Source organism: Nuphar pumila, chromosome 17 (assembly GCF_984573655.1).
Source record: "Nuphar pumila chromosome 17, dmNupPumi1.hap1.1, whole genome shotgun sequence".
NCBI classification, from domain to species: domain Eukaryota; kingdom Viridiplantae; phylum Streptophyta; class Magnoliopsida; order Nymphaeales; family Nymphaeaceae; genus Nuphar; species Nuphar pumila.
The window spans coordinates 75505113-75521343 of record NC_143265.1 but is presented as its reverse complement, the minus strand read 5'-3'; the positions used below and the strand labels follow the sequence as shown (position 1 = coordinate 75521343).

The window sequence follows — 16231 nt, the reverse complement described above, 5'->3', positions numbered from 1 at the left end:
CAACCACACTTCAGCTGGGCAAAATTATGTAACCAAGATAAACCATCGTTGTCCTCTACAATGTCGCACACAATGAAGAACAAGGTCTCCGTAAATCTTTCTGCTCTGATGTCAATTTGTCACGGGCTTACTTTTTTCGATAAGCCAGTAGGGCGTGATGGTCTTTGATTACTGCCGCAAGACTATCTATCGCTCTGTCATGGGCATAGAATACTTTGCAAACCCGTGACGCGCCAAGCTGGACAGCTTAACGACCAAAGGTTATCCCAGCACATTTCCATGTGCTGGATCATATTCATTGGCCCTGCACACCACCTCGTACGCAGCTGCTTAGTGAAAGCTGATCAAGCGCATTTCCAAATACGTATTTCATGTAGTCCATGCCGCTTAGTGCATAGTTGTCCCATACCAGCTATCACTTCTGAAAGAGGCACAAACTTTGCCTTAGCCTTGCGTGCCATGGAGCGTATTGCGACTCCATGAGCATGACATAGCAAAACCTCGTCACTGAAGGAGCAAGGCCTTGTGCCCCTCAGTCCGAAGACCAGTTGATGATTGAACACCATAGCAAAGAGCACCACCCAGACTCATTCGCTTGTGCCTAAACATTCACTCTCCTAGCTCCGAGTCACCGTACTTGGTTGGAACCACCTAAGGTGATTTCTGAGAGAACTAGCCCTAACCCACACGCACCCCCGTGCCACTACAAGAAACCTATGGATTAGCGATGACCTAAATCCATCGCTAAATTATTTAGCGATGGATTAGCATCGGATTAGCGACAGATAACTTTCATTGCGATTTTTTCGATGCTAAGTAGTGCCAGAACTTATTTGCTGCTACTTTCGTCGCTAATTTGCAACGGATTAGCGATGGACATGATCCATCGTGAGTCCTTCGCTATTTTAAATTAGCGATGGATAATATCGGTCGCTAATCCGTCGTTAAATTTTAAAAAAAAAAAATTGCTCTCTACTGGCGCGTTCTCCGACAAGGAGCAATTTTTTTTTCACAGAATCGGCGCGTTCTGGCATTGGGATGCTCTTTCGCAGTGAGCCAGTCACAGCGGGAGAAGGGACGCGGCCAGCCGCAGGCGGCCTCTCGCGGGAACCGATCGGGAGGGAGAACGACTCCCCCTGGAAGGAGACCGACAAGCTTCGTGTTGATGGCTAGAGAACCATCTGGCGAAAATTGGCAGGGTCAGCGTTGATGAACGTCATCGGCGTCTTCTTTGATGCCCGAGACTTCCTCTTGGAGATCCGTCCGGTGGGCAGAGGGGTGACGGTGGTCTGGCGAGCGAGAGGGAGGAGGGGGTCGTCCGTCTCGGAGCTGGTGGCACTCGTGGTGGTGAGGGTGTTCGGCTTGGGAAGGGAGGCGAGGGAGTCAGAGTTGCAGATTTCAAGCTGGAGCGCCCGAGTGAGGGCGTCGGTCTCACGGCTCATGAATGCCTCCGAGAACCATGAATCGACGGTTAGCGAAGGCCGGAAGGCCCACGTGTCGAGGCTTGAGCAGTTTTGGGACGCCATTGATTTCTTCTCTCTTCCTTTCCTTTCCCATTAGAAACTTCACAGCCAGAGTTTCAAAAAAAATCTCAAAATTTAGTTAAATTAGCGATTGGAGAACCAATGCACCTATGCTTCCTTCCTGATAAGTAGACCGCAGTTCAGAGTTCGAATGGGGGGAGGGAAAAACGGAGAGAGGGAAACTTTCGAACAGGGGGATGGAAAATTTCGCGCCTCGGGTGAGACGGTTTAAATCGAAAATTAACAACGAAATTAACGAGGGAATTTTTTCGTTCCTAATCTGTCACTAATTAGCGACGAAAAAATTCTCTCGCTAATTTCATCACTAATTAGAATTTTTTTGTAGTGTTTTGGCGACAAAAAAATATTGTCGCTAATCTATCACTAATTAGCGACGGATTTAGCGAGGGAGATATTTTCGTCGCTAATTTGTAAATATTTTGAATGTTAGCGACAAATAGTTTTCTCTCGCTAATCCGTCGCTAATTTCCGACGGAAAAAATCTGTCGCAAATTGTCGTCGCTAATTAGGATTTTTCTTGTAGTGTACATCCAACCGCTACGCGTGGAAACATCTTGCAAGCCGAGAGGTCCTTAATCAAATTTTCAAAGGCAACATCCTCTGATCCGCTGACATTGCTTAACTGAACAATGCTCCACGGCTGTGCTGCCACACAACGATGCACTAACAATGATATTGATGCCTATCGCATGTCATGTTACCACCGCATATCACCGATCAAGCAAACACATACCACGCGTTCCTACACTCGATGCATTTTCCACTTAGTAGAGCTCTGCACTGCCCATCTGCCCATGCCCCATTCCGAAAGATCGGCCCGGGACAATGAGATTCTATTACTTTTTTTCAAATTTTGTAAATTACTATTTGAAGTCTTCTTGATTGAGTGGGTCAAATTAGTTGTATATGGCATGCGAAGATATGCCATTATTTTCTGCTACGAAACTGATCAGCTTCCTAGTTATGTATAATATATATTTATTCTCCATGCGCCATTTACTTTAGGAGCATTCTTGGTCAACTGGGAAACACTAAAATTCACCTGAAGTTTTGGGGTTTGACATGGTCTCTAAAAAGAATTCATCTCAAGATTTGTGAGTTTTCTCATGGGAAATAATAGCAACTGTAGTCCTTGAGATGTAACATTATAACTTCATTGCCGTGTTGTCAAGTTCTTTTCTTCCAAAGGTAAGATATTTAAAAATCTTCAACAGATCATATATTTATATTTTTCTTCTAACTTTTCGAAATGATCAAGATGCCTTTCAGGAGCTTTTATGATCTAGCACCTCTGGGTGTATTGTATACCATGAGTTGAGTAACCATGCACTTTGGATTATAGATATTAAAATTGGAACAGCTTTGACTCAACTACCAAGACTGGGAACATTTTAGATGTGCTGGTAGATGTTGCTGCTTCTGTACCTTTTATGGGGTAGCCTAGCTATCAATAAAAAATGACCACACCCAATTTTTCCATATAATAGCAATATGTGAAGTCAATTTTTTCTGAAAAACTATACCCGTCTTCTTCATCTTCGAGCATTCATTTATTATCAGAAAAATCTAATATTTCACTGTTTCCTGTATTTTCAAGCTTTTGCGACATATAGTTAGCCGTTTAGTCATGCAGCTAATCCACACTCATGACTAAAATTGTTGACCATGAGTGTCGATTTTGCCGATGATGTATTTTTTGAGATATTGTTGCTTCCAAAGTCATTTAATTGGATTTACTAGAAAGTAACTTTGTCCATGCAGTGAGGTTGAATCATTGATAACAGGAGGTAGAAGATTAAGGAACCATGGAAGCAGTATCTCATCTCAGTCAAGAAACTAATGAGATGTTTTGTCTTCCTCTCCTATTCACATGAAAACATGGTTCTTTCTTCATTAGTTTAAGTTACAGAACAAAACGGTGGTTGTCTCGTAAAGTAGTATGCGCTATTTTTATTCTTTTTTTTGGTATTACAATGATTGACAACCTGTTTAATTTGCTTGTGTCCATTATACAGAATAAAGTATGAACCAACTTATAGTAATTTCAAATTAGCGCCAAAGATAGAGATGAAAATAACTAGATGTCTGCATGCATCCAAATAACAGTTTGATATAAGGAATCAGGTAGTGCCTGACTGACAATGTGAGAATGCACGCAGAGTAGGGAAAACTGATTTTCAGTAATGTAAGGAGACTGAACAGAGAATACATGCATTAATACAGAAGACTGGCTTGAAACTATTCAGATATTCTCAACATTTTGACGCATGGAAAAGTGCTTGGTTTAGAATTACTGAACCCCGCACAGTGCAAGTTAGGTATTAGGCAGTTGAACCACAATGGGGATGTTCATGATGCTGTTAATCATATCAATCAGAAAATGTGTAGAGCCTTTTTTTGGTGGTTCACATCCTTTAATTGCATGCTAGATGAAAAGGACTGTAAAGGGACAAAAGTTGATAGCTGTATTGATATCAATGAGAATATTTTGGACCAAGTGTGGCATGAAAACCCTTGAGTCTCAAGTTGACAAGGCTATGCTTGATATGGGATATTACCACATACAGTCTTTGATTTACAGAACCTATGTCTTGTGCTGAATAAACAATTTCGTCCATCAAGGGAGTTTAGTGTTAATTTATTTGATGGGATAGCTTTTTTTTTTTGCTCTTCTTTTCTTGTTATTTTAACAAATCCAAGGTTGGATGCTGTGGGTAGTTGATTGCATCTTTCATAAATCCATAGCTAATATGTATTAAATCATCTGGTCTATGTAAAATTCTTCTTTACTCTGTTGATTATCAGTTATCTAGCTGATAATTTCAACCAAAATGCTCATTTGGTGTAATGACAAATTTTGTAGCATGTCACTCATCTTTGTCTTATTTATCTGGACGAATTTTCATGAAGTTTATCTTATGCTAAATACTGTGAAACCTTTCTTGATCCCTACTTATTGATCCTCAGCAGGACCATTAGGTTGCTTGGTAACCAATTGAACCTGTCGCATTCTTTTGCCAATACATTGCTTCCGGAGAATGATTCCTGTTTTCTTTTGTCAATGTAAGGTTTCAGTCACAGACCACATGTCAGCTAAGGGTCACAGGTCACCAAGTACTCAAGGTCCCTGTACTCTAGGCAGGATCTTTGAGACAAAAGATATGGGTATGTTTGGAATGCCTGTTTATGTTTCATAGGTTTCATCCCATAGTAAGCAACAATGTATTGAGGTTTTTAAGTTTTAAAAATAACTGCAGTTAGCTAGCAATAGCTTCTTTGACAAGCCTCTTGTGGGCAAAATGCATTTTAACTTAGTGAAGATGATCATATTAATTGTTTTGTGATTCGTTTTTCTGTGGTTTGTGTTTTTTTACCAGCCACGAGTGAAATGACCATCATCTTACTTGGTTTTTTTTCCTGATTCAATGAAGCAGAAAGTTAACGCTATTTAGCGAGCTAGCCATACTGGACAAGAATGTGCAGCAAGAAGGAAAACAAATGCTTTTTGGAAGACTCTACTACTCAAGTGGAAGTGAATCTCCTGAGATCAAAAGAAGCTTCATTAAGGAAAGGCCCAAGTGAGAGCCTTGTTGTGCTGGGTCTTGTTTTCTTTCTGGTTAAGAGAGGATAGTTGCGGTGCAACCATGCAAGCGCAAATAGAGTTTGTGAGAGGGCTGTTGATGGTGAAGGCAATGATTTGATGTGTGAAATGGAAATCATGAACTTCTGTTACTGTCTTTAGTGTGATAATTATTTATTGCCAATTTTGGGGTCTGGAAATGTTCCTTCCTCGGATGTTTGGCTGTTTCTTTTTTCATTGTTGAAGGTACTGCATGATTGTGCTTGTAGGTGTTGATGATATGACTTAATTGAGCCTAAATATTCCTTTCTCCCATGAATCTGACAAGTTTTTCTGACATTGTGACGAGGATTGCAATTATTCCATGTTCATGATGTGACTGTAACATGTCGTCAACAGTGATCCATTAGGACACTGTCTCCACCTTCAGAATAAAACATCATCAAGCTGCACTGTCCTTTATTCTGCAGCTTCGCAGCTTCCATTTGTATTTTAGTTCTTGGACTTGAGCTATCTTTTTCGTAAGCAATTAGAGCTTTTATTAGTTCTGCTATGTGTCACTTTGATGAATGCCAAAAATAGAAAAAGCATCATCTTGAATAGTTCAACCATGTTAGGTTCTCAATTCAATAATCTCAATGACAATCCTTACTAGATCTAATACTTTCTTTTCCCTTTTTTTCTTTTTCGAGAAAGATTTTGTTTGAAACGTTATAGGTTCAAATGCTTGAAATTGTCCAAGAGTTCCACATAAATTTCCAAATTATGGTTTGTCTCTAGTTAGTATTTCTATGCATAGAATGCAAGTATGATTTAAAAAATTGAAAAGTTATTGCCTGTTTTGAGAGTTTTAAAGCCATATGAGCTAAAATAGTTTGCCTAGAAACACAAAAAGGTAGTTGAATACTATATGACAAGCAGCAAACCATCTCCTTTTGTTATTATCCTGGGATTAATGCTAGCGTTTCAAGTCAAATCAAATCTTTCTACAAACAACAACAACAACAACAACTACCTTTGGTTATTCCAAACAAAAAAAAGAGAGTAGGCAGCTGGCTATTTGCAAAAGATGGATCTGAACCAAAGCTTGTTGCAATAATTTGGTTATTCCATGCAGTTTTTCTTCATGCTTGGTGGTCTGCTGCTTTTGACTGCATGAAAAAAAGGCTACTTGCAAACGATGGATCTGAACCAAAGACTATTGCAAGAATTTGGTTATTCCATGTAGTTTTGCTTCATGTTTGGTGATCTGCTGCGTTTGACTGCATTGAAAAAAAAAATTGAACAAGGAAATTTGAATTCTTTATCAGTTAAAGTGAAGGCCACGTGAAAATGAACACTTTTAGGGCACGTTTGAAAGCACGAAAAAATTTCATAGGAATAGAAAATTTTGCCTATGATAAGTTTTGATATTATAACTTTTATAAATAGAATTTTTCACATGTTTGTGTAGCATAAGAAAAACATAATGGAAAATATGAAAAAAATGAGAGGGGAAGGGGTCGACCAGCTCCCTCACAGAGGGAGAGGGTCAGTCAGCCCTCTTAGAGAGAGAGAGAGAGAGAGAGAGAGAGAGTTGCAAATGCTGGTGGGTGGGAGGAAGATGAAGATGGACGATGTTCTTCTTGTGGCATGGGATGAGATGTGTTGTGGGTGAATGATTGCCCTAATTAAAAAGAGTTTTCATAGGGGTGGAGGAATTTTTTCTATCAAAAATTACACTTTTAAGAAAAATTCTTTCCAAATTTTTCTCTTGTTTGGAATGGTTGAAAAAGTAGTCATTTTTTCTTTCCTATTTACATTTATTTCACTATTTTTTTGCCACTTTTGAAAGTGAGAAAATAGTAGGAAAAGTGAGAGTAGGAAAGAAAAAATTGAATAAGGGGGTCGTAGATCCTCAATTCGGCCATGATGGGGCGCCCTTTTCCTTCCACACCAGATCCATCATCTCGATATTGAGGAGCCGGCAATCACCTCTACGGTGCGATCCGGCGGCCCGCAGATTTGGTTCTTCGGCGATGCTAGATCGAAGGCAAGATGGAGGTTCTAGCGGCAAATTGGAGGTCTGATTCTCGGGGTTAACTCCCCCAGGGTCGAAGCCGCACACAAGGAGGTGACAATTTAGAGGAAATATCGCGATCTTATGTCTGATCGCAGTGTTCTTGCTGAATTGGTTGATGTTGTCCCGCATTGAAGATGAACATTCTGTGAATTTATATATGCTGATTGAACCCTCCCCCCTCTCATTTTTCATTCAGTTTTTCTCGTGCTAACGTAAACAAGTGAAAATTTTTCATTTAGAAAAGTTATCATATCAAACTTCTCCTAGGCAATTTTTTTTCCTGTGATAATTTTTCTTGCTAATAAAATGTTCCGTTAAGGTGTCCTCCCTTGCTGCTTATACAGGAAAGTTCATTCTTTGTAGCTCTTTTTTTTTCAAATTAGTAATTATGTGAATCATACCATGTACATATGCAGCACAACAAATGCCAGCTGAAAATAGTTTCTTGTGGGACCAGCTGCCTGTCAAACGGGCCCATTATTTCTTTGTTTTATATGTGCAATTTTATGATTGACAATCGAATTCAAGTGTGCAATTTTATGATTGACACTTGAATTTGTGATAATAATGTTCTTTCACATGACTCAAGAAAAAGTTTTTTCATCACTTGTGAACACTCATGGGAGATCTTTGGTTGTAAAACTTTGGAAAATTTGAGTTTTAGTGGGCCATGAAATTTGCATTATTGGTCGAGAAATAATTGTAATGAAAGGATAAATCAGCTTCAAGATATCCTTCAATTTCTGATTTTTTTGGGGCTTAATGGTATTGATTTACCCAATGGATGTTACTATCATAAGTGGAGACAGATGAAGCTATTTGTAATACGTAAAGTTGTCATGAAGCAAAGTGAAGTACGTTTATGAAATCAGCACAAGAATATGAAGGGTCCTTTGTAAACCAAACATAATCTTAGTTTTTTTTTTTTTTTTGCATTGTGATGCAACTTATTAGATTCCTTTTGTTAGATTGCTTCATGTGAAGTTGTCTAGCAACCCAGACAGTGAACCACAAGGGCTCAGCGCACCTGGCTAGGTGGGTCGACTTAAGGCATTCAAGCTGAAGGACATTGCAAGCTCGGCACTTGATGAGTCTGTCCTTTGTCACAAGATTGAAGCCAACTGGAAACTAAGCCCAATGATAAGAGGAGGGAGTACTCGTAGAATTTTACACTGCAGGCACAGAAACAAGGCCCATGGTCAAGATGACACCTCTTAGCCAGGGCATCTGAACTGTAATGCTGGTTTCTCGCTGTTACTAAATAAATAAATAAAGCATTCTAGACTGTTAAAAGGATTGGTAGGGGGGCCATTAGACGACCCCCCATCTCCAGGCAGGTTCCTCATAAAAAAAAAAAGGATTGGGAGGGGTTTAAAATTGTTAAACTCTCTCTCTCTCTCTCTCTCTCTCTCTCTCTCTCTCTCTATCTATATATATATATATATATATATATATATATATATATATATATATATATATATATATATATATATATATATATATATATATATATATATATATATATATATATATATATATATATATATATATATATATATATATATATATATATATACAGGGTGGTGGTTCATATGGATGGCCAGAAATGATGCTACTTTTCGGGATGTCCGGTTCAACCTTAACCGGTTGACCCATAGGGTCTTGGCTGATGTGTATGCTATCTTACGCATATATCTCAAAGACCTGCCTCTGCCACAAACCGATCCTCATATAGATGTTTGTGGTCCTCAATGAGTGTTCTGTTTTGTGTTATTGGTGTTCTCATGTTATGCTGTTGTGTTTGTGTTTGTGCTTGTGGGTCTCAACGCTTTGTTGAGTTTCACTTTTAAGTAACGTTGATCGCTTTTCGGCTCTCTCTCTCTCTCTCTCTATATATATATATATATATATATATATATATAGAGAGAGAGAGAGAGAGAGAGAGAGATGGGTAGGTGCGCAATTGATAAGTCCTAAATGGGTTTTTCTGCCCTTTCGGTATTTTTTTTGCATTTTCAACCCCATAAATGTGTTGGGCATGGTCGATTTACGAGGAATTCACACCTAGATTATGTGTTTTAGATAAAAAAATGATATTTGGAGCCTCAAAATTTTACAAAGATTTTGGACCATTGATTTTTTGAACCTTATAAAAACCCACTCATGGGTTGGAATTGAACACTTCAAGAGCTGATTCCTATAAAATCAAATACATAGATTACATCTGTACGGTCAAATTTAAAAAAAAAAGCATGAAAAAAATTCATTTAGCATATATTATTTTGTACCCATCATTTCACACCTATATATATATATATATATATATATATATATATATATATCATTGAATGCCCTATCCTAGGACCCGGGCTGCGTTTTCAATTCTATAGTTTTTTTGCTATTCTATTTTTATTTTTTTTTGGTCTTTAGCGGTGGGCAGAACTGTCATTAAAGACCTTTTTTTTATAAAAAAAAATGTCCCCCCCCCCGATCACGCAGATAAGCTGCAGCGTGACAAATATCGCGAGATTTATGAAAATCTCGCGATAATATCGCGAGAAATTGCCTGAAAGTTTAAAACGGCCATTTCTCGCTGGATTTTCAAAATATCATGAGATTTTCAAAATATTGCGAGATTTATGAAAAAACATAAATATCTCGATTTAAATGTGATATTTATGTTTTAAATGGCTATTTATCATGAAAAAAATCTTATATATATTTTAAATATTTTTTATTAATATTTTCTTATAAAAATAATTTATATATATTTTAAATATTTTTTATTAATATTTTCTTATAAAAATCATTTATATATTTTTAATTAATTTTTTATTGCTGAGATTTTGCCAAAAAAAAGCAAGATTTATGATTTTTTTTCAATTTCTCGTGAGTTTTCAAAAAACTAGAAATTGTCGATAAAAACGTTTGTCACTATGATCAGCTGCGGATAGACATCCTACCATTATAAAAAACTTTAAGTGTTTGATTATACGGTCTAATATATATATATATATATATATATATATATATATATATATATATATATAGAGAGAGAGAGAGAGAGAGAGAGAGAGAGAGAGAGAGAGAGACGTGAAAAATAGCCGGGCCATTAGAAAACAAAGGATGTCGACATTTTAATTAATGGAGGTATGGAGATTGGGACTACTCTCTTCCCCATTTATTCTACCAACAACTATTCCACCAGACACTTGACATTTCTTGAGATACATTTTTTGTTTCCAAGAAAACTTATATTTATTATTTTCATTAAGCACATCTCGGTAAATTCCTAGAATGGGAATATTGGTCAGACAACAAACGCCAAAAAATAAAAATTAAGACATTAAAATAAAGGAAAGAGTTTGCACTCTCTTCCATTACCAAGATACACTTGGAAGTTGGATTTTGTTATCACAACTTGAAATACGTGCCACGCATTACAATTTACGAGTGATAAGGCTTAAGATTTTGTGAAATTCAATGTATGACTCTCAATTGGCAATCCTAGCTCTTAGGAGTGCATTTGATTTACATATATAGATCTAAGTTCCAAAAGCAAAATCTAACAGTTTGTATCATATCATGTTTAGCATGTTATATTTATTGTTATCATGTGTCAATGTTAACTTGAATATGATGTTTTTTAATTACCATTTTTAAACCACTTTTTTTTTTACTCAAAGAAATCGTTTCAGGCGCGGAGAACTAGCCGTGCTGGCTCAGCCTACCGTACTTACGGTCTCTATCCATGTCAGCATAAAACTCTGTGGGCTTACCCCCTCAACCTCAAGGAGTCACCAAGCTTCGGCTTAGGTAGGGAGTGACGCCCATCGGATTTGAACATAGATTGCCCGCCAAACAGTCTATGCCTCATCCCACTATCATTTTTAAACCACACTCTTATTTTCATGAATTGTGAGCCATTGATTTTATCGTCTTAAAAATAAAATATTATGGTATATTAGACATGACAAAACCTTCTAATATAGTAAATAAACCATGCATCTATACAAACAAGATCTTATTTGTATAGAAACATGGTATTATGGTCAGTGGCGTAGCTAGGATTCATGTGAGGGGGGAGCAAACAGGGGTGTAGCAAAAAAAAAAATGGTGCGATAGTTGGTGGGGGGGGGGGGGGGGGGGGTAGGATTCATGTGAGGGGGGAGCAAACAGGGGTGTAGCAAAAAAAAAAATGGTGCGATAGTTGGTGGGGGGTTTGGGGGGGGGGGGCAGCTCCCCCGATTTTTTTTTGAGATAAAATAAAAAATGGCTACAATTATTAATAAAAATCTATTTCATATGGACAAATCAAACTATTTGCTGCAGTCAGGGCTGGGCTAGGACTGGACTGGGCTAAAAAAATGGATAAAAATCTATTTCATATGGAATCAGGGCTGGGCTAGGACTGGGCTTTAAAAAAAAAAAGAAAATTATAACTGTTTCGCCCCCCCCCCCCCCCCCCCCCCAAGCTCCGCCTCTGATTATGGTACACAAGCATTATATATAAAATGATATGCAGTCATAGTGACAAAAGTTAAAAATGGAAAAAATATCGTTTTTAAAAAACTCATGAGAATTTAATTTTTTTTTATAAATTTTGCATTATTTTTGGAAAAATCATGGCAATAAAAAAATAAATTAAAAAATATAAAAATAAATTTTGTAAGAAAATATTAATAAAATGATTTAAAAATAAAAACACACCTTTATTCACAATAAATATCTGTTTAAAACATAAATATCACATTTAAATTGTGGTATTTATGTTTTTTTTATAAATCTCACAATATTTTGAAAATCTCATAAGAAATTATAGTTTTAAACTTTCAGGTGATTTCTCACCATATTATTGTGAGATTTTCATTAATTTCATGATATTTATCACTATGGATGCAGTACCACCCTATGGTATTATGGTACACAAGCATTTTATATATAATCGACAAGATGCTTAAGAATTGGAGAAGGGGAGCCATCCAATTATTGTTGGTTATATATATATATATATATATATATATATAATGTGAGTGAATTTTAGAATCTTTTACACCCTTAATCTGCTCAGAAAATCAGAATTAGGAACAGAAGGTAAATTACTAATTGAATCTGCCCCTATCTTCATGTGAGTTAAAGTGGTAGTAAGGGTTCCTCACCCATCCACTTGAATTAAACCAGTGCTGAAGCATGAGATGCGCATGGTTCGTACGGTCAGATGGTATAGAGCATAGTGACAAATATCGTAAGATTTATGAAAATCTATAATATCGCCAGAAAGTTAAAACGGTAAGTTTTTGTGAGATTTTCAAAATATCGCAAGATTTATGGAAGAACATAAATACCATGATTTAAACGTGATAGTTATGTTTTAAACGGCTATTTATCATAAAAAAACCATATTTTTTTAAATTTTTAAATAATTTGTATTAATATTTTATTATAAAATTTATTTTTTATATTTTAAATTTATTTTTTTATTGCAGAAAGTTTTCCGAAAAAAACAGGAGATTTATGAAATTTGAGTATTTATATGACGTGAGTTGTCCCACTAAATTGCATGTAGCTACGTTCTGCATGTTTGACAGAAGAATGAAAGCTCAGGCACTTCTTAAAAAAGAAAAAGAAAAAAGAAGCAATCTCCTGTACGAGAGCCCTAGATCATAATTAATAAGAGAGAGAAATGACCATCCTTGTACATGCATCGATGGGGAGAGAGAGGCAGAGGCAATCATCATACATGCATGGAGAGAAGGATGCCCATCACCATATATCCATAACATACACACAAGAAAGAGAGGTACCATCATCATACATGGAGAGAGAGATGTACTTCATGATACATGTTTATAGAAAGATGATGGTCATCATATTATTTACCATGGAGAGAGAGATGTACTATCATGATACTTGTTTATAGAAAGATGATGGTCATCATATTATTTATCATGGAGAGAGAAAGAGAGAGAGAGAGAGAGACATTTTTATGCTGAATATTTAAATCATGTCCAAGGGCCAAGCTAGGTCTAAAGGGAAGGAATATCTTGGGACTTTTCTTGCATGGGTGGGAGTGGGGCAGATTAAATCTCATCTCCCTACCACTGTCCCCTCCCTTACCCTGTCCACAATCTCCAGATAATTCCCCCCTATTCTTCAGATTGAATAAGATCTGCCAAATTACTTTTAGAAAACTGATTTGGTATCCTCACCGTTGATAATGGCAGTGGACGGTCAAGATGTCAAATCACTTTCTTAAAGTGATTTGACAGATCGCCTGATCTGCTCTCGATTCTGAGTCCCAGTGTCCCCTTGTGCTGAGGTGGGCCCCTTGGTCCCCCTTCCCCTCCCAACCCCATGTGACCACCACCAACCTTTCCAAACCGCCCGGTTTCTTCTCCCAGTGGTTTTTGGCGCAGCGGTTTTGGCCATTGGCGGCCACAGAATCTGACACGTGGAAGCCTTTAATGGGCCCCGCCGCAGGTACCATTCCAAGAAGAAAAAGACAAAGGCCTACATCACAGAAGTTGGGGGCGCCAGCCATGCAAATTCCTGGTTTATTTTGTCTTTTCCTCAAAAAAAAAAACTAAAAACTAGAAAAATAGGGAAATCGTTTGTCAGTTTCGGTGACTCGGAATCTCGACCCCGCACAAACAACGTAGATTGAGCATTTTCTAGATATACCATAAGTGTTGTTATAAAAGATTTTGGAAAAACCAAAGTTTTTGAATAAGTGGTTTGTATTTTTTTTTTTTAAATATATATTGGTTTCTGTTTACTGAGATTTTTCTATTGAATATAGAATGAAAACTAAAATAGTTTGCGTTTTTTCTTTCTGTAAAGAAAAACAATGGTTTGTGTTCACTAACATTTTTATTGAATATAGATTGAAAAAATGAATATAGAATGACTATTTTTATTGACCATCTGCAATGTTTTAACAGGTATGAATTTGTTGCAATTTGACCTTTCTTTGACAATAATGTGAACAAAAAGGGTAAAGATGATGGGTGCTTTGTTCTATAAATAAAGAATATGCTAAAAGTGGTTTACTTCCATATGAGAGAGAGAGAGAGAGAGAGTTGGGGTCTTTTTCTTCGACTGATTGATCACGTGATCAGATGATGAATTTCAACCTTCATTTTTTCACAAATTCAACCCTTTTGAGGCTCTCCATGGATTACCATCTTCAATTATTGGAATACCAATCACGTTAAAAGGCTCATTATGCATTTCTGTGAACCCTTTTGGCACGTACATTAGGCTTGTGAAGGCTGCAGCACAGCTCGGTATCCAAGGCACCATGGCCTAAAAGCCTGTGGTGTCAATTCCACTACACTATTCGTCACCTAGAAATGTGTGGTTCTATGTTAGCCAATTGGGCCCTGCTCATTGATCGTCTGAGCTTAAGAGAGCCCACTGTTACTGTTTAATAAATTATTTCTGCTGATGCTTTTCTTTTCATGAAAGGCAAAACCAAACCCATTTCGACTTCATGTGAGTACCCTCCAGTAAAGAGAAAATGACTCATGAAACAACCTGGATTTGCCATGAACCCAGTGCACCTCGTGTCACTTTCACCAGGTACATTGTGGTAACGTTAAGACAGAAAATAATAATCAAGCCTTAGATTTGCTCACCTCACAATTATATTGTGCATCAGTTTCATGATTTATGTAATGGTGGGAAGAGACAACTTGGTGATTGAAGGAGACCCATCCCCTCTGCTTCTATGCTAAAATGTACCACCATAGCACTTTCTTATATATATATATATATATATATATAAATTTATGCGACATGGATACAGTTGTGGACAGAAAAACACAATTTTTATAAAGTTTTTAATATAACTATTGTATATGAAAAAAGAGAATGAGAGCCAAAATAGAGTATTCATGTGGCACAGTATATAGTTCCACCTTAGCATCTTGTACCATGAAAAATGACAGGTCACGCCTATGTTCGGTAGCAGGAATAAGGCATGATTCATGCAGAAATGCAGAAAACCTCATCTCGAGACAGTTCATTTCTGTGAATTATTTTTTCTTTCTTTTTGCGAAACATCGTTTATTAGTATGATGTGAGCCCAAATCGATTAATTGATCCCCAATTGTTTGGGGTGGTTTCAAATCATGCAAGAGGGAAGACTACACTAGATTTCCTGGCTGTTTAGATCCTTTGTCTCAATATATTCCTTAGGCCAACTATCACAAACCCTATAAAGAAAATGCTATGGTGGCCCATAGGCTTAGATCCTTTGCTCCTTGTTTGTTTTGTTTATGCATGCAATGTGCAATGGCTCAAAAAAAAATCTAAGAATGTCTGTTGCTATATAATATACTTTTCATACGTAGTCCACGCACATGAAATGATGCAATATACAAAGAAAAAAATGTGTAAGGTGGGGAAGTCTGAAGAAGGGTGGAAGGGGAGATCAATCTAAATGGAGAAGGCCATTAAATGTTTATGATTGCAGGGCACAGATTGTGCAAAAGGAGAGTCACATGGATTCCCCGGTCAATCTGAGTCTACATTAGAGGGGAAGGGAGGGTGTCAGCCTTTTTAGGGTCCTTTCTGCATCGGGCCTTACGTCCTTTTTTCACTAGTCGGTCCTTGTCATCTAATGGTGTCTTGCAGGGGGGAGACCTCATCTTCCTCTTTCCTTGTGCGTCCTTTCCCCCTCTCACCCACGCCAATCACAGCCTTTTCGTTTTCTCTCTGCATTCCCACGTGCATCTCTCTCTGGTTTAACCGCTTCCCTGTTCTACTCTCTCTCTCTCTCTCTCTTCTTTTTATATGTTCGGGGAGACACCATTCTTTGGAGAAAGAAGAGGAAGTTCTGATATACAGAGGGCAACCCTTTAAAAAAGGTGGTTTTCATGAGGTGTGGTGTGGTGTGGTGTTTCTTTAATAGAAACGCTGACATTTTCACTTTGGTGGACTCGGTTTAGATTTTAGTGAATGGATTGAAAAAGAGAAGGAAAGAGAGGATTGTAGATTGTTACTAAGCTCAGTTTGTGGGGGATTTGAAGGATAGAAAAGAGG

At 37.4% G+C, this 16231-nt stretch overlaps 1 protein-coding gene across 1 annotated transcript; it reads right to left on the bottom strand.

Annotated features, from left to right (window-relative positions):
• Positions 1 to 1169: 1169 nt before the first annotated feature.
• On the bottom strand, positions 1170 to 1526 carry LOC149812254 (calmodulin-binding protein 25-like). Its single transcript, XM_089993013.1, has one exon. The coding sequence runs from the start codon at positions 1524 to 1526 to the stop codon at positions 1170 to 1172; it is 357 nt and encodes a 118-aa protein (XP_089849139.1).
• Between the last annotated feature and the right edge of the window lie 14705 nt (positions 1527 to 16231).